We start from the raw sequence: 26,437 nt of genomic DNA on the forward strand, positions 1-26,437 counted from the left end.
AAGGACAACAAAGAATGTTCTTTCTCGCCAACTCAGTAAGCTCAAACTGCCCAAGGAGCTGCTGATCCAATTCTACAGAGGAATTATTGAGTCTGTCATTTGCACCTCTATAACTGTCTGGTTCGGTTCTGCAACCCAACAAGAAAAACACAGACTTCAGAGAATAATTAGAACTGCAGAAAAAATAATTGCTACCAACTTGCCTTCCATTGAGGACCTGTATACTGCACGAATCAAGAAGAGGGCCGTGAAAATATTTGCAGATCCCTCGCATCCTGGACATAAACTGTTTCAACTCCTACCCTCAAAGCAGCTATAGAGCACTGCACACCAGAACAACTAGACACAAGAACAGTTTTTTCCCGAAGGCCATCACTCTGCTAAACAAATAATTCCCTCAACATTGTCAGACTATTTACTGAATCTGCACTACTATTAATCGTTTCATAGTTCCCATCACCAATCTCTTTCCACTTATGACTGTATGACTATAACTTGTTGCTGGCAATCCTTATGATTTATATTGATATATTGACCATCAATTGTGTTGTAAATGTTGTACCTTGATGAACGTATCTTTTCTTTTATGTACACTGAGAGCATATGCACCAAGACAAATTCCTTGTGTGTCCAATCACACTTGGCCAATAAAATTCTATTCTATTCTATTCTATTCAAAGTTCACATATATGTTAAAGTGTTAAAGACTAATTAAGTTTTAATTTTCAGTTTTGCACTAAGTTTTGGTTGGAGAAGTGTTCTAGCTAACCTTAACACTGAAGTGTAAAGCCAGTCTGGTGTAGTGGTCAAGGCATCAGGTTAGAAACAGGGAGACCGTGAGTTCTAGTTGTAACTTGGGCATGAAGCCAGTTGGGTATCTTTGAGCCAGTCACTTTCTCTCACTCAGTCACTCCTTCTTCGGTAGGAAGAAGCAGGCAATGGCAAACCACTTCCAAAAACTTTACCAAGACAACTGTAGGGACAGTTGCCATAAGCCAAAATTTGATTTGAAGGCACAAATGATAATAATACTTTCTTCAAACAAACAAACATAGGATTCATAGAGAAGGCTGTCTCCTTCCCCACTTCAGACCCACGAGCTGGCCTTCAGCCAGTGGATTCATGGCTCTTATCAGTCCTGGCAGAAAAATCTCAGCTGCCTGCCAAAGTTCAAACAAATGACTCACGTAGCAAGACTTTCAGCTCTTTTTGAAATGGATCAGCTAAACTTTGCTTCCCGTGGAATGAGAGTAGTCCCAAAGCTCCTTATATATCCTGTGGGGTGGGGCTCCTGCCCCACCCTTCCTTTTGATGACGCCACCTCTCTAATCTTCTGAAGCGCGGTCAAACCAAGCTTGATTATTATTATCAGCTGGGTCTGAAGGCATAGCCTGGGGAAGGGAGGAATCAGGGTATGACAGCCTCATTACGTCCTCTGACTGATCTGGTTCTGGCTCCTGGAGCCGAGCCAAAGGAATCGGTGCTCCCGAGGTAAGCCTTACCGGCCCTTCCCCCTCATTTCCTGAGTCACTTTCGGGCATGGGGCCAGGTTTGGGGGCTGAAGTCACAACACTAGCCTATGAAATCATAATCCTTCTAGTCTTGGTTAACACACGGAGTAGTACTGCTCTATATTTACTAGTTCTGAGTAAATTGTGGTTGCTTTGCAGGAGTCTCATTCACATAAATTAGTTTATCATCAACAACTGCAACCCTAGTAGGTAGGGCTACTAGACTCAGTCTGCTAATAATGGATGGTGATAATTTTCTGAATCAGTGCCATTCAGTGATCTAAAGAATATGGTAGGCTTGGTGCATTTTAGTACAAACCAATCAGTAACAAAGTTGTTATTCATCATTCTCAATGGGCTGTTTTGAGAATGCAGGGAATATTTCTGGTAATTACTTAGATAAGAGTCACTTTCCTGTACCAAAGACTAGGATATTTTGTTCATTTCCTTAATGTGAGGATTTGACTCACCTTCCTAGGAAGAACACAAGGAATGCTGGCATGTGATGGAAATTCCGTGACAGCACTTCCTACAATATTTAAGAGAAAGCTATCTAGGGATTTAAAAAATGTGTACTCATTTGATACTTGGCAGAACATGGCATGAATAAACATGGCAGCAGAAATTAAAGTGTGGTGTATTTCACATCTAGAGATAATCGTGTTTAGCAAATGAATCACAGAGCTAATCACCGAAGTGCTAAAAAGTTTAAGATTTTCAAAACTTAACGCAGAACAAATAATTAAAACAAAAATAGGGACATGGTGGTATGTGGAGAGATGAAGTTACAGTTGCAATTTCCTCAGACACAAGATTTTCTCTCTGGTCATTTTCTTTCTCTCGTCCTTAGTTTTTCAATTTCCCAGTCCCAGCTTCTCTTGTCTCATTGCTCTTGTCTTTCCAGCTGTGTTTTCTGCCCACCCTATCTTAGATATCTTGCCTCTAATACTAAAAGTTTAAATCAGTAATTCAGCCTGAAAAAGAAAGGGGTAAGGAAACTGAATTTCAGGCAAGATTCTCAATTCAACATACAGATAGTCTTAGACTTAGAACCACAATTGAAACCAAAATTTCTGTTGCTAAGCAAGACAATTGTTGAAGTGAATTTTGCCTCATTCTGCTCTTGCCTGACTTCTTTCTCACTATATGTATGTGTCCCACAATTGAGACCAAAATTTCTGTTGCTAAGCAAGACAATTGCTGAGGTGAATTTAGCCCCATTTTATGATCTTTCATGCCACAGTTAAGTGAATAATTACATCTGCTAAGTTAGAAATGTGGTTGTTAAATGAATCTGGCCTCCCCATTTACTTTACTTGTCAAAAGATCAGAAAAGATGATCACTGACCCCGGGATACTGCAACCGTCATAAATTTGAGTCAGTTGCCAAGCATGAGAATTTTGATCACATGTCTACGGAAATGCTGCAATGGTTGTAAGTGTGAAAAACAATCGTAAGTCATTTTTTCAGTGCTGCTGTAACTTTGAACGGATGCTAAATGAATGGTTCTAAATCAAGGACCACCCGTAACAAGTTGCAGGATACATAAAGGACCACATCTCCCCTACTAGAATTAATTTGATCAGTCTATTTGTGTTGGGAGAAGCAACTATTTGTTCCTTGTTCTCAGGAGGTTAGGGGGTTTGAAGCGGAGACATTGTGTGAAAAATAGAGAAAATGGCTTTCTCTCTATTGGTAAGGTCTGTTACCAAGGTTATGATTACACAAGCATGTCTCAAGCCCAGCCCAAGAAACTAACTTGAGAAAATGCCTCAGATAATTCACACACAGATAACAGTAAAACAAAATTCTGTTACTACAGCTGTTGTAATAAAAAATATTAGTAGTAGGTTATGGTCCACTTTATCAAATGCTTTACTGAAGTCCAAGTAAATTATATCGACAGCATTCCTCTGGTCCACTAATTTTGTCATTCTGTCAAAGAATGCTATAAGATTAGTCTGGCATGATCTGTTTTTGACAAACCCATGTTGTCTTTTGGTTATTACTTTGTTTGTTTCTAGGTGTTTGGTGGTTCGTTGCTTGATTTGTTGCTAAAAGACATTGGTTTCTTAGTCAGGTCTACCCTATAGGGCTAGGACACATCACTTCTTGTGATATAGATGACTTGATGAAATGGCCTCCCTTGGATGCTTCTTTGCCCCCAACATTATCAGTCTCTGTTGAGAACAGAACACACGGAGCATGACATCAAGTTTTTCTTTTTAAAAAATGCATTTGTCTTATATTATCAGATAGGTTCTCTGGTATTATTATGCTTTGTTGTTACTATGAGCTGCTGAAGATTTGTTTCTAAATGTGGTGAGGTAAAAATCCGATGATGGAGCTCAGGATTTTCCTTTCTGATATGGAAGTTCATCCAGTAGGTGCAAGATAATGTATCATTCTTTGATCTTCTTGGGAACAATAAAAGATACAAAGCATGAGCTGGAAAAATATATTTTCATGTCACCTGTTTGATTACCTGAATACCTTGAGTTTCGGCCTTCAGGACTATTTGGGGTTTTGCCATGGTGTATGACTTGGGAAATGACATAAAGCATTGAGTGTCCTTTTGATAAACACTGTAGGTGCCTGGGGTTATTTACTCAGTCTGTATTCATTATTGCCCTTGAGACTACTGCTACCACAGGATGTCTGCTAGAGGGACTTGAGAGGTTATACGCTGCCCTTGGAGATCCCCACTTGAGAGCCTTATTAAAACCACAGAAAATGGGAAACATACATAACATAAACATATATAACTAGTCAGCTGAGGAACTGGGTATTCCCCTCCTATAACAGGTGGACCCAGAACATCTCTAATCTTTGCCTTCACAGTGAGACAGATGGTGGTGTCCAGGGGTGAAATCTAAAATTTTTCCCTACTGGTTCTGTGGGTGTGGCTTAATTGGCGGGCATGGCTTGGTGGTCAGGTGACTGAATGGGCATGGCCAATACTAATAAATGATAAAAACAATAAAGTATACAAAACTTGGGAACGCACCGATCTACCTTCTTTAAAAATAGAGGCACCGGTCTCCCAATTGCCTTTTTTTGGGAGCACACTGGTGTACCATCTTTAAAAATTGAGGCACTGGTCTACTAGCCACCTACAGCGCTGATCAGCTGTAGTGCGGCCCTTTGAAGCGCCGCGGCAGTCATTTAAGGCCATTTGCAACTATATCATCACTGAGAGCTTCAGGGACAGAGAAGAGGAACAGCAAGGCGTGGGCAGTGTGTGTGTGTGTGTGTGTGTGTTTGTGTGTGTGTGTGTGTGAGTGACCCAATGGGTTCTATACTAGTTACTCCCTGCTCCTCAGTTTTAGGTTTTGATATATTTATTCCTGACAGGATCCAACGTCAGCAGCAAAAGCATTCTTCAACAATGTACTGTCAAATTAAAAACCCATGTAATTATTTATGCAAAAAGCAAGATTTTAGGCAAAGACAAAAACATTTTAGTTTTAGCCCATCATTCTTAGGAAAAGTAATTATTTGGTTTTATTTTTCCTGTGATAGCATCAACTGCATTGCCCTACATTCTTCTGTTCCTCAGTCAGCAACCGCATTTGAGCTCATCAAAACAAAAAGAATCCCACAATCAACAATATATCTTAGTTCCAAAGGAACTTTGGACTGGACAAACTTTTTAGGAGACAGCATTTCTATCTTAAGATACAGCGTGTGATATGACTTTTTCTTTTAAAGTCAGGTCAGAAAATGGCATTTTATTTCAAAACCAGATTTGGCATGCACGATTAATAGAACGGGGGAAATAGAGAAAAATGAGGATGGGGTTGAGGCCTGGTAATGGAAATAGATTTAAAAGATATACTTTACTTTCTTTCTCAATTGAATAAGGTAGTATTCTATAAAACGAAACAAACCATTGAACCTATTAAATGATGACTCAGGCACATGAATCTTTTCCAAGATGGGCTTTATAAACTTAACTACAAAGGTCATGAAAGAAGATGGATGGAAGAGAAGACAGATCTGCACCCTAAAGCACAGATGATATGTGGACAGAGTGACCCACATGTGCAGTATTTTTATTACTCAGTGGAAACATACATATAGTGAGAAAGAAGTCAGGCAAGAGCAGAAGGGATATTTCTTAGGTCCATACCAATGACTCATTTGAAGTTTTTAGTTGATCATCTCAGATCTACTATCTGCACTACTATTAATCTCATCGTTCCCATTACCCATCTCCTTCCACTTTGTTGCTTGCATCCTTACGATTTATATTGATATTGTTTCCTGATTGTTTAGTTGTACCCTATGACTATCATTAAGTGTTGTACCTTATGATTCTTGATGAACATATCTTTTCTTTTATATACACTGAGAGTGTATGCACCAAGACAAATTCCTTGTGTGTCCAATCACACGGCTAATAAAGTATAGTGTAGTGTAGTGTAGTGTAGTGTAGTGTAGTATTCTACTCTACTGTACTCTACTCTACTCTACTCTATTCTGCCAGATACCAGGAAGAAACAAGACAGAATGAAAGCAGTCCTGGAGCACCGTTTTTTTCTCCAATGTCTGAAGACAATCTGATTGCATCCTAAATATCAGGTTCTGAGTTAATTCAAAATATAAGTCACATGAAATAACTATGGTAGAACACATCGCTCTTTGTATATTAAAAACAGCAACAACACTATGTGAAGTTTGTAGCGTTTCTACACTGTACCAGGAGAAGAAGTTAGTAGAAGAGGCCCAGAAAACTTTTTTCCTTCGTGCTTTCTATAGGCAAGTAGCCTTCCCCATACTAGGGCCCTTGAAACAGTCCAACCTGTATCAGGGTGGCACCAATTTGGGAAATGTTGCATTAAGATGTTTTCTTCAAAACAATACTAATCTAAACTATCGCCTCTTTACCCAGGTAATTCAGAACATAACAGTCATGGGAAATATTTTTGGCCGTGTTCATTTTTCAGGCAGAATCACAATAAAGAAAAGCTGTTTATCACAAGATTTCCACAGGAATAAAGTCCATTTCTACAAGGAGGCCACTGCTGCCAATTTACACTTCATGAGATACTAGTGTGATCAGGACTGTTTATGTGGAAATTAGCAACCACTGCTGTAGCTACAGGTACAGGCAAAGAACCAGGCACGTGGAAAGAAAAGGCAAAGGATAGACACAAGGTGGCTAACCAGTGGTGTGATTCAGCCAGTTTGCACCACTTCGGGAGAGCCGGTTGTTAACTTTCTGAGCAGTTTGGCAAACTGGTTGTTGTAAGAAATCATTAGGGCAAAGAACCAGTTGTTAAATTACTTGAATCCCACCACTGTGGCTAACTATACATTAGCGCTACACAATTCCGTTGAAAGAGATGCTTCAGAATAGAAGGAAGCATATACAAAGCTTCTCAAATTGGAATCTGAAGCTACATCTTTTTCCAGATTCACGTGGTTGCTTCAAAACCCTCTGTGTGAATGTACATACAAGGCATTTGGGTTAAAGGATTTGCAGAACCCTTTCACACATGGAACTTAACTCACGCTCACTAGTATCCACGAGCTCGGGAAAATTCAAGTCGAATACTTCACTGCTTGAAAATTCATCAGACAAAAACGCTTGCTTTTATACATGTTTGCATTCCAAACTGTATTATGTAAAGAAAAGTTGAATCCATCTGTCCAAACTGCATAATTTCATTTTGCTCTCATTAATTGTACTACGGAGCAAGGAACTAGAGGTGTCTACAAAACCTTAGCTTTGACCACTGGAAATCCTGTTCAGGCAGCTCAGGCAACTCAGTCTGAGTTCTGAGTCAGCAGGCACAAGTAAAAACTTGTTCTATGTGGTGAAATGAAGAGCCGAGAAAGAAAAGAGAGCTCGACATTTTTCAGAAGGAAAAATGTTATGTTTAGTATTACATTCTACCGAGGTTTTTTTGACGTTTCTGAGAACATTCACTGTAAGTGAACAGTTTGATTTTCACGTGGCAGAGGAAGCACGCTTTAAAAGGTACCTCTATTAAGAAAATATAAGTTAGGCATATTTTATGGCTTTCTTTCTGTAGTTTGCTTTAGAAACATGGTTCTCCTCTGAATATGAAAATAATATCCTTCTCTTCTTTATGGAAAAGTCTTTTCCTGTAATCTTGGCCTCAATTACATAATTGCTAGTTTGAATATCCAGTGTTCACTTTTTTGAAAGCCAAGCTTCACCATGTATTGCATAAATCATCACAAAGCTTAGTTAGAGATGCTTCTAACCTGCTGCTTTCTGACTCAGCTATAAAACTACCAGACAGGTTTAGCCACATCACTCAGGCTGCCACTTGATGAGAATATCAAACTAAATCCACCGTTCCCAATCAGCCAACTTGTCTCGCCTCATGCTGGGAACCATCAAACATGACAAATGGTAATACATCCTTTAGAACTGGTGTTTGATGTAACACATTAAAGGTTAACCCATGCATTTGAAGATGCTGAAGATGCTGATGATGGGTAACATACAAACTAATAATCTGACTGCATTTGGTACTTTTCTCTATAAGATACTTCCCAAGAATTTAGGATAACTAAAATATTGTTAAAATATATGCACTGTTCCAGGTAGTGCAACTTTTTGAAATGGTGAGCTATCCATTCCTATTATGTCCAAGTGCTTTTAGATATCGTTTGGCATGGCACCAAGAGTAGCAATTATTACGGGTACTGCAAAAATGTCATGTTTCTTTTTTCTACATTTAGTCAATCCCATTTTGAAGGTCTTTATATTTCCCTATTCTTTTTCTAGTTCTACATCAATGTCCCTTCTTCATCTATTGTAGTATTTATCATCTATACTTGAAATGTGACTATTATTAACCATTATTCTCCTAATTAAGAAGAAAGATTATCTTCAGCATTTTTAGCCCATATATTTAATTTTTTTCTTTTCCTTCTTTTATTAGAATACAATGTACAAAACCAAATGAGCCTCAGAATAAACAGCATATCTCAATTCCATTAAGTTACAATGATTTTGGTATCTTGGCTCCAAACGACAATTGTTTTTAATGATTAATCTATTTGTAACCATAACAGGTTATCTCCACAGCTATTATAAAACTAATATCTAAGCTGCTAATACTTTGTATATACAGGTTGTAATCTTCCTGAATCTCACAGATTGGTGCCAATTCCTTTTTCTTAAACTAGGAACATGATAGAATGAAGGAGAAGAAATATCTAATGCTCATGAGCTCATTTTGGCAGCCGTGAGTTATGAACAAGCATACTAAAGTCAATTTAGGTGTTATGGCCTTCAAAAATTGAGGTTGGCAAAAATTCAGGGCAGTGACGAATATACTGTATTTTTCGGAGTATAACACGCACCGGAGTATAACATGCACCTTAGTTTTTGAGGAGGAAAATAAGAAAAAAGCTGATTGGCAGGTGGATTGGCCTCCCGGAATACCCCCAATCAGCTGTTCCCAGAGGTGAATTTTAGCAACAGGTTCCTTGGTTGTGAGCTCTGTGACTTGCTTTTTTTTCCTTTTTTTTTTTTCTGCCTCTGAAAGTCTGCAAAACAGAGCTTCAGAAAAAAAGCCTCTGAAGCTCTGTTTGGGAGCTTTTTTTCTGAAGTTCTGTTTGGGGCTTTTTTTCTGAGGCTCCCTTTCTGATGCTTTTTTCAGCCTCTGAAACCTCCATTTGAGAAGCTTGGTGGGGCTATATTCGGAGTATAATATGCGCCCAGTGGTGGGATTCAAATAATTTTTAACAATCGGTTCTCTGCCCTAATGATTTCTTCCAACAACCAGTTCAGCAAACTGCTCAGAAAGTTAACAACCGGTTCTCCCGAAGTGGTGCAAACTGGCTGAATCCCACCACTGGATGCACCCAGATTTTCACCCTCTTTTTCGGGGGGGGAAATGGTGTGTTTTATACTCCGAAAAATATGGGTATGTAATAAAATAAGGAAAAAGAAATACTTGTATCATTTAAAAAATATGAAGTATTTCTATTCAGGGTGGTTCAATGCACATGCAAATAAATGTAACTTGACTGATAAATAATATAATTCATTGAATACATTTTTTTTCACTGGGGATTCAGCCAATGCCATCATGTAGAAACTAGAATGTTTATTGCATCTATAATCTTAAAATTGTAGCTGCTTCATCATGCCACCCTGAAGTAAGATAAAATGATCAATCAAAATTACACAAAGATAAAAAGACTAGAGTTAAAAGGAAGATAAAGTAACACCTCATTTTCTGTTATCATAGCATAGGAAACAGGCATATGGTGTCCAGAAAGCCTTATCTATACAACACTAATATAGATATATTGTATCTTTCACAGCATAACTAAAACTATCTTTTGTTTTCCTCAAGAACTTCAGAAGTTAAATGAATTATTCTAGCAGATATCTCAAGCCAATATCTTTCACAGAGTGTACTTTTTTTTAAAACCAACCAACTGAAACCATCAAATCAAGGCTGATCAGTTTTCAACCCTCCCTCCCTCTCCCTCCCAACACACACACATACACACACCCCAGCATCTTGCTCACTTGAAATTCCATTCACGTCCCATTCTTTGCTTGAATGCTTTGGTATCTAAGCATCACAAGACCACAAGAAAATTTAATGCATGTACCATCGGAACAGTGTAATTAAAGATAAGAAATACTGTAGCTAAAAAAGATTCTATTCTTCTCCAGATTGGTATTTTATGGTATAAACACAGCATATTTACTTAGATAGAAATCTCAATAAACTCAGCAGGATTTAAGTACATAGTAAGAGAAAGATTTAGCTGTCACAATACTGCATACTTATTTTCTTCATTATTTTAAACTATTATACCTGTGCAAATCCCAATTTACCCTCATGGTTACAACCTGGCCTTGGACAGGAAATCTTCCAGCTAAATTGATATTAAAAAATCATCTCAATAAAGTATAAAGTATAGTGAATAGAGCTTCTAGAGGGCTGTAACAAAACACTGACTAGTTCGTTTAAGCCATTAAATTCATATAAACTGTATATGTACGTGTGTGTGTATGTATGTATGTATGTATGTATACACCCATACTCCAACTTTCTTGAAAGTACCTAAGTAGAATACCACATTTAATTTCCCCAGAAAAAAAGCAAAATATTTTAATAAAAATATTAAGTACATAAGCAGTGTTCTGCTGGATTTCATCCATGGACCTGGTAGCCTAGCAGTCTGTTTTCAGTGGCCAACCAAATACACAATGAAGCTCACTTTCCTTTCAGCAGATGATTAGATTATCTTGTCTTGGCATCTCAGCCGAGTAATGCTAGTGTTTTCATCTTCACGATTGAAATATAATAAGGATATTGAACATGAAAACACTATCAGGATTCTCCCAAGAGGTACCGCCCTCCACAGGTTGCATATATTCCTAAATGAGATGTCAGCATTTTATCGTACCTTTTGAGTAGTATGGAAGGCTCTATTTAAAAAGTAGGAGAAAATGTGTGGAGCCGAGGCAAAACCATCTCTGAACATTCTTATTGTACTTAAAATTGAAGTAAACAAATTAAATATGGTTGCCATAATTATTCCCCATGTATTTAATATTGTTTCAATTCTTTATATTAAAATATTACATCTCATTCACAACTTCTGAAGAGGCCCTTGAGACCTTTTCCAGGAGTGGTTCTAGGGTTTTGAGAGTAATTTAGTCCCCCACCTCCAAAGCATGAAATATCAGGCATTTTTAAACAATAATTTGGTTCTGTAAATGAAGCTGAAACAAAATTATGCACAAATGTCTCATAACACATTCACTGTAGTTAATTTTTAATGCGACTGGAATGCAAATGGTATATTATAGTAACATTACACTGTCAGTATATGCTTATGAATCATGAGCAAAAATAAATACGTTGCTATCTCTCTGTGTAATGGTATTAAATAGAAAAAAATTATTAAAATACTAAAGGTGTGAAATAAATATACTACATATTGTAAGAAACCATGGTAGGCCATAGAGATAGGAAGGCCTGGAAAAAGCCGGGGAAAATTGGGAAAAAATTAGGCCGTAACAGATAAATGTTGGTTTATTATACGAGTAAATGGGGATGTCTTTTAAATCTCATCTAACATCTACTGACATCTTTAGTAGTATTAATACATTAAAATAGTCCATTATTTAGCAGTATATTATATTTTTGTCTTATATTCAATAGTTACTACCTTCATTGAAACTCAGTGACTATTTTTGTATTCTTCATTGATTTTTGGCTTTTGAATTCTAAAGTGCTGTCCATTTAGGACAAGGTGATAATTGAAAAGTGTTAATGATTCTGTAACAATTTTTGACATAAAATTACGTTGAGTAGAAATCTTTGAAAGTTTTAATTAAAGATTTATTGATTGAGTATACACTAGTCAATGTTGACTCTTAGCAACCATACAGTCAGACCTTCTCCAAAATGTTCTGTTCGTCAATCTGGCCCTTTAGGTCCTGCGATGGTATGCCAATCACTGCCGCAACTGAGTCCATCTACTTTGCTGTTGGCTGTCCTTGTCTTTCCTCGCACTTTTTCAAACATCAAGGCCTTTTCATAATCAATGAAGTGCATACTGATCTATTATCTATTGGTATTTTTTTTTACTTTTTCAATTAACCGTGGTACAATAATGTATCTTGTTCTTTAACTTTTTGTAAAACCAGCTTGAACATCTAGCATTTCCTTTTCTATGCAGTGTTCTCATCTGTGTTGGATGTTCCCAAGCATTGTTTTGCTAGTATGTGAATTTAAGGTTATTGTAAAATAGTTTTTACACTGTGTTAAATTTTTTTCTTTGGTATTTGTATGTAGACTGATCTCTTCCAACCTATTGACCACTGTGTCAGTTTTCAGATTGGTTGGCAATTTGTTTTTATTTTTCTGTTTTAGTTGACTTGGAACTTGCATCTGAACAGTTTATTATCTTCCGTGATCTATCCATTCCACACTGCAGAATGTTTCACTGTGTTGGGGTTTCCCATGATGTTTCTTACATACTATATTTCCATAGTAATTCTGTCTTTTCCTGCATTGCAACTAGGTCTCCCAAAGGCTTTAATGTCATGTCAAATACAGGAGTGTTTACCATTGCCTTCTCCCATACACTATGAAAATATACTTTATCATTAAAATGATTGAAGACATTCAGCATCTTTCGATATCACTGCTGGGCATCTGGAATGACCTTCACACCTTTGGTGACCCTGTTGGGAAGACATCCTCTTGATGTCCACTTCTGGCATTCTTTGCTCTTTCCTGCCAGGAAACCCCCTGCCATAATGAGGTAGCACAGCGGGACTTGAAGGGTTTAAAATTTATAAGGCTGTTATTTATCTATATAACTTATGGGAGCTGTATTATAGCAGCAGCAATGACTTAATGATTCTCATTCTAGATCAATATGTGCTTACCTGTGCTGCTTCTTTCATCTCCTACAGCCAAGCTGCCACCTCAGTGAATTATTCACTGACAAGAAAGGCCAAAATGTATTATGGGGCTTTGGAACTTGAGACCTGTCATTCTGTCTCCCAAATAAGAAACCTAAGAGTCCCCCAACTCCAAGCATCTTCTATGGGTTTCAGGGACTCTATATAAGCTGCAGCCTTAGGCTGTTCTAAATCCTTAGAAGTTTTAAGCAGGTATCACTTCAATGCACATTTTAATTTCTGTCTGTAGATTTGGAAGGAATCAATAGAATAGAATGAAAGAATTGGAAGGGAGCTTGGATGTCTTCTAGTAGAGTCCCCTGTTCAGGAAGGAAACCCTATACTATTTCAGACAGATGCTTGTCTAACCTCTTCTTAAAAACTTCCAAAGCTGGAGCATTCACTGTTTCTGGAGGCAAGTTGTTCTACAGATTAATTGTTCTAATTGTCAGGAAATTTCTCCTTAGTTTTAGGTTGCTTCTCTCCTTGATTAGTGTCCATCCATTGCTTCTTGTCCTGCCTTCAGATGCTTTGGAGAATCGTTTGACTCCCTCTTCTTTGTGGCAAACTCTGATGTATTGGAACACTGCTTTCATGTCACCCCTGGTCCTTTTCATTTCATTAAACTAGATATACCCAGTTCCAACAACTGTTCTTTATGTGTTTTAGCCTCCAGTCCGCCAATCATCTTGACTGTTCTTCTCTATACCCTTTCTAGAGTCTCAACATCTTTTTTACATTAGGGCCACCAAAACTGGATGTAGTGTTCCAAGTGTGGTCTTACCAAGGCATTATAAAGTGGCATTAACACTTCATGTGATCTTGATTCTACCCCTCTATTAATGCAGTCTAGAACTGTGTTGGGTTTTTTTGGCTGCAGCACACTGCTGATTCCTGTTTAAGTGATTAGGACTCCAAGATCCATCTCACAGTTACTACTGTTGAGCCAGGTACCACCTATGCTATACCTGTGAATTTGGATTTTTTTGGCCTAAATGTAGAATGTTACTTTTTTCACCACTGAATTTCATTTGGTTAGATAGTGCCCAATGTTCAAGTCTGTCAAGATCCTTCTGTGCCTATCTTCTGGAGTGTTGGCTATTCCTGCCAGCTTGGTTCTAAAAAACAGCTCTACCCCTTTTCATAGTATGTGTAAATTCCTGTGCAATGCATCATTGTTGTTGAAAAGAGTTAAAAGGTAAACTCTTTTTCTGCTTGTCTACAATGAACAATTACAGTTTCTTGTAATTTTTGTTAACTTTTACTGCATTAACCTTTTTAGCTGACAAGGACACTTGCATTTCCATTAGGTGACTATATCAATGGGATACCCTGCCACTGTCTCCCTCTCTACTCTGTGATTCAAGGCAGATCTAATTAAAAGAAGGAAGGTCTATTTGTATGGAAACAGCCTTGAGTTATTACCACCACTATGCTACCACAATAAAAGGTGAAGGTAATTAAAAAAAGGAAGGAAGGAAGGAATCATATTGCTTAATAGTCCTTGCATTTCACAATGGCTCAGAGATGACCAAGTTGAAATGCATTTCTCTCACTCAGTCTCTAATTCTAAGAATTCTGCATTTCTAATATCTGAAAGAGGAAACTTTAGAAAGGGCAAGGATTGTGACAACCAATTGTGCACAGCTTTTGTTTCTTGTCACATCAATTCAGCTTAGTTCTGTAACCTAATATGAAGGAACAAATTATACTGAATAGTTAGGCTAAGCACCCATCAAGTTGATATTTAATTGCTCCAAAGCAACTGGGCGGAATAGTGTCATTGTTTATTTTATACATTTCAAGTAAAAAAAAATAAATCAAAAGATTAGAACCCAACCCAAAAGTATGACAATAAACAGAATTTCTCTATAGAGGAAAGTATATCTTTGAATATCAGAAACTGTGCATTTCACAAAGCTGTTTAAGTCTGATTTTTATTTATTTTTCAAATGTTCAAAAATTAGGCCAATACCACTTGGTCAATGCTGCCAAGTGGCTTAGCACAGAAGGAGAGGGAAGAAACACACTCAAAGAATGGGTCATCTGGTGAGAACCACCACTAACTCTCTCTCCAACCATAGAGATAAAAACTAACAAAAGGGACCCCTCCCAATCACCCTAATCAAAGGCATGTGGGGAGAAAGTGTCATGTTATTAGTGCTATTTTGAAGGTTAGTAAGGCAAGGTTCATGTACATCTGCAACGGGATGCAGAGGACAGTTGCCATAATAGCCTCTCAACTCTTACTTACGGGATCCACAAGCAACATGTATTCTTCTGGTCTTTGTAGCTTGAAACATTATAGTAGTCTTTTGCTCAGCCTTGCCTTTGCCTTGCTCAGCACTTATATCTTATCTCTTGGTTTCTGACTTAATAAATTTTCACTATTCATATAATACATTAAATTATAAATTAATGAAATAGGCTTATCTGAATAATACAATAAATTGTATAAAAATTCCAAAAGTTATATTTAAAGAATCTTAACTTGTTTGTGCAAATGAATCCATGAAAAGCACCTTCATATATGGATGAGTGCTAGTTGAAAATCACGTTAACTTGGTTTGAAGATCTGAACTCTTGTTTTCAGTCATCTTATTTGAAAACAGATAAACCTTTTTGTGATAGTTGTGGGTTTGTTTGTTTTTTGCAACATTGAAGCTGATTAGCAATCTGTTCTTCTATTGGTGGAATCTTTCTTTGACTCCCACCTTTGGACTGAAGTAAGCCATTGTGTTTCAACACAACCACTCAAAAACAAGGATAGAAATAAAAATATAATAATACAAAGCAATAGCTCAGCATTTGCAGGATGACTCTCTTATCAAAGAGAAGACCAATGTTATACCTACTTTACTTCTCCTTAGCCACAAGTGGGAGGAAGTATAAAGTCATATTATTAGTGAAAACTCATTATCAAGCATAGTTTTATTTTAAAGTAGAATTCATGGATCCTTTGTTATTGCTTAGAATGTATCTGCCTCTTTCCCTCATCTTACCATGCAATCATGGTTAAAGATATCAGGAAAATAAAGATATTGATTGACAAACTACTGATGTTGCGATAATGTTGGCATGGTCATCGTGTTTTTTTTTTATTATTCTTTTTTTTCTCGGACCAACAGAGCTTCCCTTCACAATAGAATGGGTATATCAGGAAAAATGTTTAAAATTTATTATATTTCCTTTTTTCAGTGAGCCAAGAGGTGCAGAAATGTTGGGTTGTTTCTGATCCATAGCATCCTGGGATCAGATAACAGCAGAACACACATTTTGTATCTTCCCTATGGGACTATTATAAGGACCACTGGCAAATTCACTGAGTAGCAGGTCATTTGCAAACATTTTGGAGAAGTGGGAAGTAATAGTGTAAAAATGTCTGAAAATGCCTAAAATCTTATGTGAAATCTTTTATGTAAAAAGATTTTAAAGATAAAAATCTTTATGCAGATAAAACAAAATACAACAACTATTTTTAAGCCTAGAAGAAAGCAGACATCAAATATGGAGCATTTCAATTTTCCCATTTTCTGCCAATACAAATCTTCACTGCAGTTACTTTCTTGTCACTAATCCATGTGTGCATTTTGAAGCCTGTAAGGGAAAATTAGCAGGTGGCACAATAGTAAAGAAACTACGGTACTTTGCCTATTATTGTTTCTGGAAACAAAACCTATTGGGGAGTATATTAAAGTTTACTTTCTTGTATCTGATGGCTGCTACTGTCTGCTCTTGTTTTTTGATCTGAAGCAGCCCTATAGATGGAATATCCAGGGAGACTGGACACTGTTGGATGGATGGCTGTACAACGAAAGACCAAACTCTCACAAATATTCCTTGGCCATCTTGGAATTAAAACAAATTCAGGAGGATTTAGCAAATATTTTCTTCTTATTTTGAAGGAGGGGAGAAGAATGAAGAGCAATTTTAATTTGACACCAAATTAAACTGGCAAAAAACACTCTCAGGTTGAAGAACTCTAGATGTTTTGAACCAAAACCTCTTCACAAGGAATATACAATGACTACCATGTTTCCCCGAAAATAAGACCCTGCCTTATGATTTTTTGAACCCCGAAATAAGCGCTTAGTTTTATTTTTGGAGACATCTTATTATTTTGGGGCATGTGGAGCAAGACAGGGCTCCTCTTGCCATCTTACCTGATTTCCAGCTCTTTCTTCCAAGCCCTAACCAGAGGAAATGGTGGTGACCAGCTGCGCATGCATTTAAATATTTTCGGGGAGGGCTTATTTTAGTGCAAGTGCTCAAAAGCCCAATTGGGCTTATTATCGGGGATGTCTTATTTTTGGGGAAACATGGTAGTTGGGGATTATGGTTTTAAATCAACATGTTTGGTAATCCCCCAGCTAAGGAAAAATGTCTTAAAATTCCTCTACACAGCTCTAATCAGAAGAAAGTGAGTGGCCACTGTGAGCCATTTAATGCACAGCTGGTTGGCTACTGGGGGTCAGGCTTTAAGGAATAAGATAGCAGCCTATGCAGCCCTAGTAGGCATAGCTGCCAACTTGAAACTGCCTGGGAAATTGAAATGGTCTATGTCTGAGTCCTTTGTTTTGCAGCTCTCTGTTGTTGTGGCACAAAGAATTTCTGTGAAAAAGAGACATGGGAAAGACAAAATATTGATGCCTAATCAATTTTCTTTCTTTCTTTCTTTTTTTGCAGAGATGATGCAAAAATCCACAGCTAGAAATCCAGGAGACACCTGTGAAGATTAAGGGTTTTGCAAGCAGTGAGTCACAGGAACCTAAAACATCTGAGGTTGCCATTAAGCTTGACATTACATGTTCAGACAAAAAACTAGTTATAAAAGGAGCTGGCACCTAAAGGTTTGCCTCAAGTACTTGCAGGATCCTGGGAAGGCCAGTTCTCCTGCACTCCCAGGCTATTTCAAATATAGTTCCTGAAAGAAAACTGCAATCAGAAGGCAACTGTATTATTTATGGTCAAAGCATAACATCCATGCTTCTGTAAACAGGGCCGACCACACTGCTGGTATCATTCAGATGATTATGAAACTGCTGGTTGCTTCCAAAGAATCTTGTCTTATGAGACCAAGAGTACTGATTTATCTAACCACTATAAGTTCTCTATAAAGAATGCTACTTTCTAATATATGAATACAATATAAGAGAAGCCTTAAGATGGTTCTGCCCCTATTACCACCCCCACGCTTGGTCAAATACAGGTAGTCCTCCACTTACAACTGGGACCAGATTTTTCATTGCTAAACAAACTGGTTATTTGTATCACACCCAATTTTACTTTTTTTTTTTTTTTTGCCACAGCTATTAAGTAAAACACAGCAGTTAGGTGGATCATGCGGTCATTAAGGAAATCTTATCCCCCACCTTGTCTTTGGTTCTTTGAAGCCATCTGAGAAGGTCGCAAATGGTGATCACATGAACCCAGGATAAATACATGTCAGTTGACAAATGCTCAAATTTTGATCATGTGAACCTAGGGATGCTGTGGCAGTTGTAAGTGTAAGGACTGGTTGTAAGCCACCTTTTTCAATGCCATTGTGACTTTGAACACTCACAAAATGAATGGTTGCAAGTCAAAGACTACTTGTATTACCTTATTTAATCCAGATACACTAAAGTCAATTGTGGCTTTAGCAGGTTCTCTGCTGATCAAACATGGGTTGAAATATAGTTCCAAAAAGCTACAGGGCAACCAATTTACCAATTGTGAGTGCTAATGCTTCACATTTCAATGAGGAATTAGTATACTGTAGTGGATAAGGTGCTGGACTAGCAGGAAGACTCGATTCTTGTCCACCCTCAGCCATGGAAGCTCATTGGATGAATTTGTGCCAGTTATTCACAAGTCAGCCCAACCAATTGTACAGATTTGCTGTTGCTGTATGAAAAATAGGAGGAAGCACTACAAATGCTGGCATTCAGCTCCTGAATGAAAGCCAAGATAAAAACCAGTCACTCAGTTAAGCAAACAAACAAAACAAACGCTCATCCCTAGTTTTGAAGACAATATCAAGTCTTGGTCGTCCTTAACCATCCATAAACTACAAGGTTCCTAAACTCAGCCCTTGATGGAGGCACCTTCCTTTTCACAGACAAACTCCCCAATTTTCCTGGATGTGTGTTACATACCAAACCTGAAAAACAGGAAGCCAGTCCTGTCTGGACAAGATCTATAGCAAGTATGTAGGATATAACCTGGAAGCAAATAAAGATTTCAGTTCAAAAGTGATTCCAGTTTGAATTACTATATTGAAGGGAAAATCCCAGGATTATTACTAACATCAGAAGATAGGCTGGAGCTTCACTTTCTCAGTGCTGAGAACTGGCATGGTACAATACATAAAGAAAAGTAAACTACAAATTCCTTGACTGAATTTTTATCCAGTCTCAGGTTCACTAGTTATTCAGAGGTGAAGTATGATTCCTTCTCCCTTATTCCTTTCTTATTCTAGGAATAATACTGGCCATTTGATAAAGTTGACACAAGATTCTTAAAAAAATGTTTGTAATGTATTTTGTGCTCTCTAAAGTGAAATGCAATTGCTAAATATTGGTAATGGACATAGAAACTAAAACATCATATTTTCTTGTATTTTGCACCCAAAACACACAGATCTATAATATCATTGCAACCAGTGTGGCTTTATACAAAAACACTGAAATAAACACATCAGTTTATCTGAATGTATAAGAAACTGCATCTTACAAAAATCAGAACAGTTTATCAAAGCTTTCACATATTTCTATAATTCACAGCAAATTATTGTGAATTATCATATTACTTAGTTTGTTCCTCTAAAAAAAGGCATATGTATATTTTTTCCAGCTTATTATATATTTCATTTTAAAAAAAATACAGTACTTAATTTGACTATCTGAACCCTGTAAAAGCCATAAAAATTAGCAGTTTTTTTCCCCCTACACTGGCATGAATTTAGGTCCTGGTGCCCCAAATTACAAAGACAGACTCCTTTAACATTAAGCCAAACAGTAAGAGGCTATTTAAAAGGGGGGAAATGGCAATTGAAAGCACGAGGCAGCCTTCTCAAGGACAAGAACAGTCCTGCAACAGAATGTAGTTACAAACAGGAAAGAAGAGGAGATATAACAAATTGCAGTGGAAAATTAATTACACAGATTAGCACAGATAAGGATGAGGCAGTATTCACCCAGGTCATGAAACTCATCTAGGGAGCATGTAGATGGGAGGAGATGATGAGATATACAAAGGTCAGAACAGACAAAAAAGTGTTTGACACCCAGCTCCAACATGAGAGGGGCCTCATTATGAATTTGAGACATCTCCGAGATAAAAATGTAATCCAAAATGCTTCCGGATTAGCCTGTCTCCTTAAATGCAATAAGCTTTTACCTGCAGATCTTATGGAAATGAAGGACTGCAGCACTTCAGTTAGCTGGGAAGGATTTCCTTACCTGGAAGCTGATAGAGATTCCTCTGCTAGCAAATACAGAGATGAATAAGTCCATCTGTCTGCTTTGTGAAGCATGCTGAGATGCTTACAAACATTTCTGGTGCTGTTCTCTGTATTTCCAAAGAGAGGAACATTTGGGGAGAAGAGATATTCAAAGGCTTAGCCCTAAACAGATTCCTGAGATGCTTTGTTCACAGATATTCTGCCATTATACATAATATTGTGTAACAGCTACTGAAGCCCAACCATATTTTAACCATTTCATTAATAATAAATGTGGTAATTTTACATCTGGACTTTTAGCGAGAGGACTGTAATTCTTCCCTTTTCAGGGATGCTCTATCTCCCTGAAGACTGAACAAAGATCCCATGACACAATCTAAGCTAATATCCCATTGTTGGCAGGGCTGGAGAAATGCATTAGAAGACTTTTCAAAGCGCTATCTCCATTAAACTTTGCACCCTCAAGGGAAAAACTAAAAGCAAATCTGGAATAAAGTAAAGAGCATAAATTTAGCAAGAATAGGATTGCTGAACACATTTAGAGAGCTACAGCCCAAGGAGATATTTTTTTTTTTTGTCATCTTAACTAAAGATTAGCTGGCCACAATAAGACAAATGAAAAATCAGTTTTATTGTTCTGCCCCACTGCTCAAGCTATTAAATAATCTTAACAAGACTATTGCCTAAGTGCTGCTGTGACATAATTAAACAGCAGGCTGTCTAGCTATAGAGAAATCGATAGAGACATTAACATCATTTTTTTTCTTTTCTACGTTGCTTTTATTTTTGCTTTGCGCACACAATTACGTTTTGAGTGAATATTCTTTTGCAAAATTTTATGCATTTAAATGTTACCACTTTTACTGAAATAAAAAAAAAACTTTAGTTAGTTATACAGTAGTCACAGACAACTGTTCCAAGCTTAACTTCATGAGAGAAGAAAGGGGAGAATAGATAGATAGATAGATAGATAGATAGATAGATAGATAGATAGATAGATGGATGGATGGATGGATGGATGGATGGATGGATGGATGGATGGATGGATGGATGGATGGATGGATGGATGGAATGGATGATAGATACTTTCATACATACATACATACATACATACATACATACATACATACAAACAAACATAGATTAATAGACACTATAGACAGATTACTAGATACTGTAGATTGATAGATCAATAGATGATAGATTAGATAGATAGATAGATAGATAGATAGATAGATAAAGGTAGATAGGTAATTTCCTTCTCCCATACAGTTAAATTAGAATATATACACAGATACCTCCCCTAAAATATGCTACCCTGCTCGGGGTTCTTTCCAACATTATAATTTCAGATAAAGTGTACTGGGCATAAACAACACTAAAAAAAGGTCCAGTTACAGCTTCTGATTTTTGCTTCATAGGAACTAAAGCACATTAAAAGAGATGACTATACTAGAGAAACTTTCACCAGTATCAAAATTCTATTTGTAACCACAGGACAGAAAGAAAACCCATGTATCATTCTTCATTCCCTCTAAGAAATTTAATAAATAAGGCCATTAAAAAGAGAGAGAAGCACAATAAGCGATTATGAAGTGGAATGTCTGAAAATGCCACTTCAATGTGTGACTCTCAAATAACACATATAGCGAAGTGAATGTGATGTACAGATTTGTCTCCAAGCAAGCTCTAAACTGTTCCACTGAAATAGTTTCTTTTTTTTCATATAAAAAGAACTCTTTGATTTCATCAGATTCTGGACAATTCATTATTAATGCAAAGCTAACCCCCAAGTCTCTTTCAGTAATATATATTGTAATTCCAAAAAGGATGCTACACAAAACCATGATAAGGAATCTCAAAAACCAGCAAGTTGAAAAGGTCTTGAAATCTTACGGCAATATTGTATATTTTGGAAATTAGTGTTTTATGTATAGAATGATTTATATGCAGTCTAAGCCAGCAAATTTGCTCCAACTCACCTTTCCACTGTTATAACCCTAAGGAATTTCAGGAGTGTCTTCAAATATGAAACAAAAATGACGCACATAAGATTAAGGGACTGTCAAGAATATAAATCAGCCAAGAAGATGTGCAATGATGCAGTATCTGAAACTGCCTTTTGGCTTTATTTACTACTCTCAAGATGGACTATAGATGTGAATATTAGTTCTATCCCTTTTTTAAAAAATCCTTTAAATCCATCATGATTCACTAACATTCTGAAGTGTTGCTCTTCCTTTACATGAATGAATTCAGGTTTACTTTAATTTTTTTTTACTGTTGATAAAAACAGGCCAGTGAGGTTGTATTGTGTTGTTCCCTCTGTCAGCTTTGGAAGCCACACTAGGCCGGAAGCTTCCGTGCTGCCACTTTCTCATGTGTGGGAAAGTAGGAGGGTGGGGGATTTAGTAGAGGGGCCCATTGGACATAATAACATTCTTCCTGTCGGTCAAGGTCAGGCCGATCCTGCATCTGGAGAAGGAGTGGTCGGAGTGCTGTCTCGAGATGGGACGGTTGGCGATTGGAGCATATGATCGACTGAGGAGTGAGGAGATGGTTTTTGGGGTTTTGATTTACTGAGGGAAAACCCAGACCTCTCAGATTTGAGAGGTTCCAGTTTACCTATCCTAGTAAATAGAATTTTGAAAGAACTTTGAAAGGTGCTCCAAGTAAAATTTTTTACTTGGAGTGGGTTTTTTTTTCCCTGGAACGTTGGCACCCTCTTTTGTTTAACGGGAAATTCCCTTTCAAGAAAACTGTAGAAGATTGCGAGACAGGTGTCTACATATGGTCTTAACTTCCACAAAGAATGAGAAACTTCTATCTGTAACCATGGAGCAGCTTGTGCTCCATCGCATCTTCACCATTTCTCCTTCCAGGCACTTTGATCAAAGTGCAGAAATATGAAAGATTAACTGAATAAATAGGTTTTTGATAAAATAGCAGAGTTCTAAATTTAAAGCCAATATTTTGTTTAGGTTGTTTAATAGTCCTTTCTAATGATCCTGCAGTGTAGAATTGATTATACTGCCCTGAACAACGTTAATTACAAAATGTTGTGCTTAACAGAAGTCTCCCAGTTTTTACATCTTAAGCAAACTAAATGTACATATTGACAGGGCAGCTACAAGAGCCCACGGAATCTACTGAAAAGAACAACCTGACACATCAAAACAATACTTATAAATCTAGGAATTCCCCTACCAAGTTAGCTATTAAAACTGCAGGAAAAAAGAACATGTAGAAATTTCAGTATACAGCATCCCTGCTTAAGGCAGCTGGAACACAACATAAAACACAAAACCATTCAAACATTTTAATTTTTAAAATGAGCAATACCTATTGAATTAATAGAAATGGCCTTTTTCCCCTCCTCTTTCTTTTTTACATTTGTAGGGATCCCTGGAAATTGATCTGTTCCTAAGCGCTTACTCTCTTGTAGCAACGGCGAAGTGTCTCATTCTAGAAGGGCAGCTTATCCTAATTTAGTTTTCCAAACAGGACAAGTTTGGTGCTGCTCTAGAGATGTTAAGGACCCAATTGGAATTTCTTTGTCGTGTCTCGGTCAATAAATTTTTAACAAATCATTTGTTCAGGGGAGTTAGTGCTCAGGGGCACGACATTATAAGCCCAGAATCTATGCTTGTCCTTTGGGGAATATGTGTACTTTTAATCTTTTAGTGGAAAGTGCAATCGCTCATCAATTACCATGGATTTTTAGAAATGGTTATGCTTTTACACCAAACAACCCTACAGCCATGTATATAAATCAGCTGCACGGCCAACTTGCCTAAACCTCATAAAATGGCAACAAATTTACAGCTGTTGTCTTGTCTGACATGGCTGTTAATGTACATCATGATTAGCAATGCAGCTCTTATGGCTTTTGTTACATTGTGTTTATTATGAATTTCTTATTCAGAGTGATAATTAACATTTGAAGAACAGAAGTTCAAATCATTAAGTGTCATTATCTATAACAAAGACTCTCTGCATTAGACTTAAAAAAATAAGAACCTATTTGTGGCACCTTAAAAACAATGCCAAGCAATTAAGACCGCATATATTCACACATACATTGTATAGTAAATGCAAAATAAAGACTCCTAAATGGAAGAAAATGAAAGTATTACTTAGAAACATACATTGAAACTCTCCAGATTAATAGGAAAAGCAAAATGAGCATATTGTTGTTTGAGAATAATAATTTAATTCACATAAAGACTAAACACAGAAGATTTGTCAGCCTTAAATACTGCTCTAACTTAACCCTACTAAAAGATCAGTTGTAGGAAAATAGGACTGATAGAAATGTGGCTCCTATAGTCCTATAAATGCTCCTTTTGACCTCCTTACCAGTCATGATCCGCTGAGCTTCATATGGTTCCATATAGCCAGTGTTTTCTCCTTTGCCCATTTTATTGATTTCACTCTTGGCATCAAATGGATCAGAATAGTCATCAGCTATTAAAACCTGAAACAGAGGAAAAAGGTAAACTCTTAGCTTTGGGTACTATTTTTAAATAGCCCCTTTCAAGTTATTTAAAACACTTCAAAGCATCACAGATTCAAACTCACAAGTACTTTTCCGTGTTGCAGCTGTCCGTTCTCTCTTTAAATAGTTTCCGAGAAAGTTTAAGTGGTCCTACTGGACCTCCATTAGCATGTTCTCCACTGGCAGACAGGAGATCAATTTCTTTGTAGAGTCATCAGTTGTGAAGAAGGGCTTTTACCAGTGATGCTTCTAAGCTCTATACCAGGGCACCCTCAGCCTTTTGGGAGCCACGGACCAGCTCCATGGGAGCCAGGGACCAACTCCATGGTTTTTCCATGGACCAGGGTGGTTGTGGTTTCGTGTGCTGCTTGGATCCTGTGTGTGTATGAATGGTGCTTTGCTCGCTTGTGCGACCTGGTTACTGGCAGGCCATCGACTGGTACTGGTCCACAGCCTGGGCATTGGGGTCCCCTGTGTTACCAATATGGGTAATCCTCGGCTTACTACTGTTTCCTTAATCACCATTCACATTTATGATGCCCACAAAACCAGAACTTTATGGCAAGTATAGCACCCCCAGTTATGGTTAAATGATTGCACCCGACGGTCATGTGACACATGTCGGGCACTTAGCAATTGGTCACACTGTGATCATGTGACTGTGATTCATGATCAGTTTTATGCTGGTTCCTAGTATTTTTTTAATATTTTTTTGCTGGCTTCCAGTGAAAACAGCCCATTCGAATGAATAAATTCGCACTTACAACTGCTACCATTTGCTTAATGACTGTGACACTTGCTTAAGGCCCATGGTATTTGCTTAATAACCACAGCAAAAAAAAGGTCTTAAAAATCACTTCTGGTCATGTGAATGCCTCAACTTACAACCATTTTCCGGTTCCAATTGCAGTCATGAGTCAAAGACTATCCGTAGACATTAGGCAAGTCATATTTGGACACTTCCATAGAGCTATGAAACATTTTGCTCCATTTTTGGCTAACATCCCTTAAGAAATTTACTAGCTGTATAGTTGTGTCATGAAAAGCTATCTATGGTTGAATAAAATTAATTAATCCCACATCTTTATTTTATTGTCTTTAAAATAATAAGTATTGATTTAGGCCATTGAGTTTAATGTCCTGCTCCCTTAGGGTTACAGAAAGGAAAGGAAGACACAGACAACTGGAAATGGACATACAAACTGATCTACTTTCTTACAAAAGCAAAAAAACCACCTCCAAGTGAGGGGAGCAAAGAAAGGGGGGGGGGAGAAGGAGAAGTGGGGAGAGGGAGAGGGATGGAGAAAAATGATTTTACCCTTAATGGCTGATCTTTTCCTCCAGAGGTTCCCCTAATAAAAACATTTCAATAGGCTGCTATGAGAGATGAAATCACTCCAGCATGCAAGACTGGTTTTTCAATCCTTACATTTTTCCAACAAATATTTATTTTCAATATGTGAGTGGAATTTCTCCCATGTAAAAACTATCATGTTGTATTTGATAAGAATGATTCTTTTGACAGAATCAGCTAGTGAACATAGATTGAAAGCAC

At 37.4% G+C, this 26,437-nt stretch overlaps 1 protein-coding gene and 1 long non-coding RNA gene across 2 annotated transcripts in view; one reads left to right on the forward strand and one right to left on the reverse strand.

Annotated features, from left to right (window-relative positions):
• Positions 1-18,058, forward strand: part of LOC131190923 (uncharacterized) — a 112,889-nt gene extending 94,831 nt beyond the window's left edge. The window contains exon 3 of the long non-coding RNA XR_009153363.1: positions 17,627-18,058. This is a non-coding gene — a long non-coding RNA (uncharacterized LOC131190923). The remainder of the gene's footprint in view (positions 1-17,626) is intronic.
• Positions 1-26,437, reverse strand: part of SHB (SH2 domain containing adaptor protein B) — a 177,295-nt gene that overhangs the window by 86,624 nt on the left and 64,234 nt on the right. The window contains exon 2 of the mRNA XM_058168472.1: positions 24,744-24,861. Within this exon, the coding sequence (XP_058024455.1) occupies positions 24,744-24,861 (118 nt within the window). The remainder of the gene's footprint in view (positions 1-24,743; positions 24,862-26,437) is intronic.

This window comes from Ahaetulla prasina, chromosome 2 (assembly GCF_028640845.1).
Source record: "Ahaetulla prasina isolate Xishuangbanna chromosome 2, ASM2864084v1, whole genome shotgun sequence".
In the NCBI taxonomy this organism is placed as follows: Eukaryota; Metazoa; Chordata; class Lepidosauria; order Squamata; family Colubridae; genus Ahaetulla; species Ahaetulla prasina.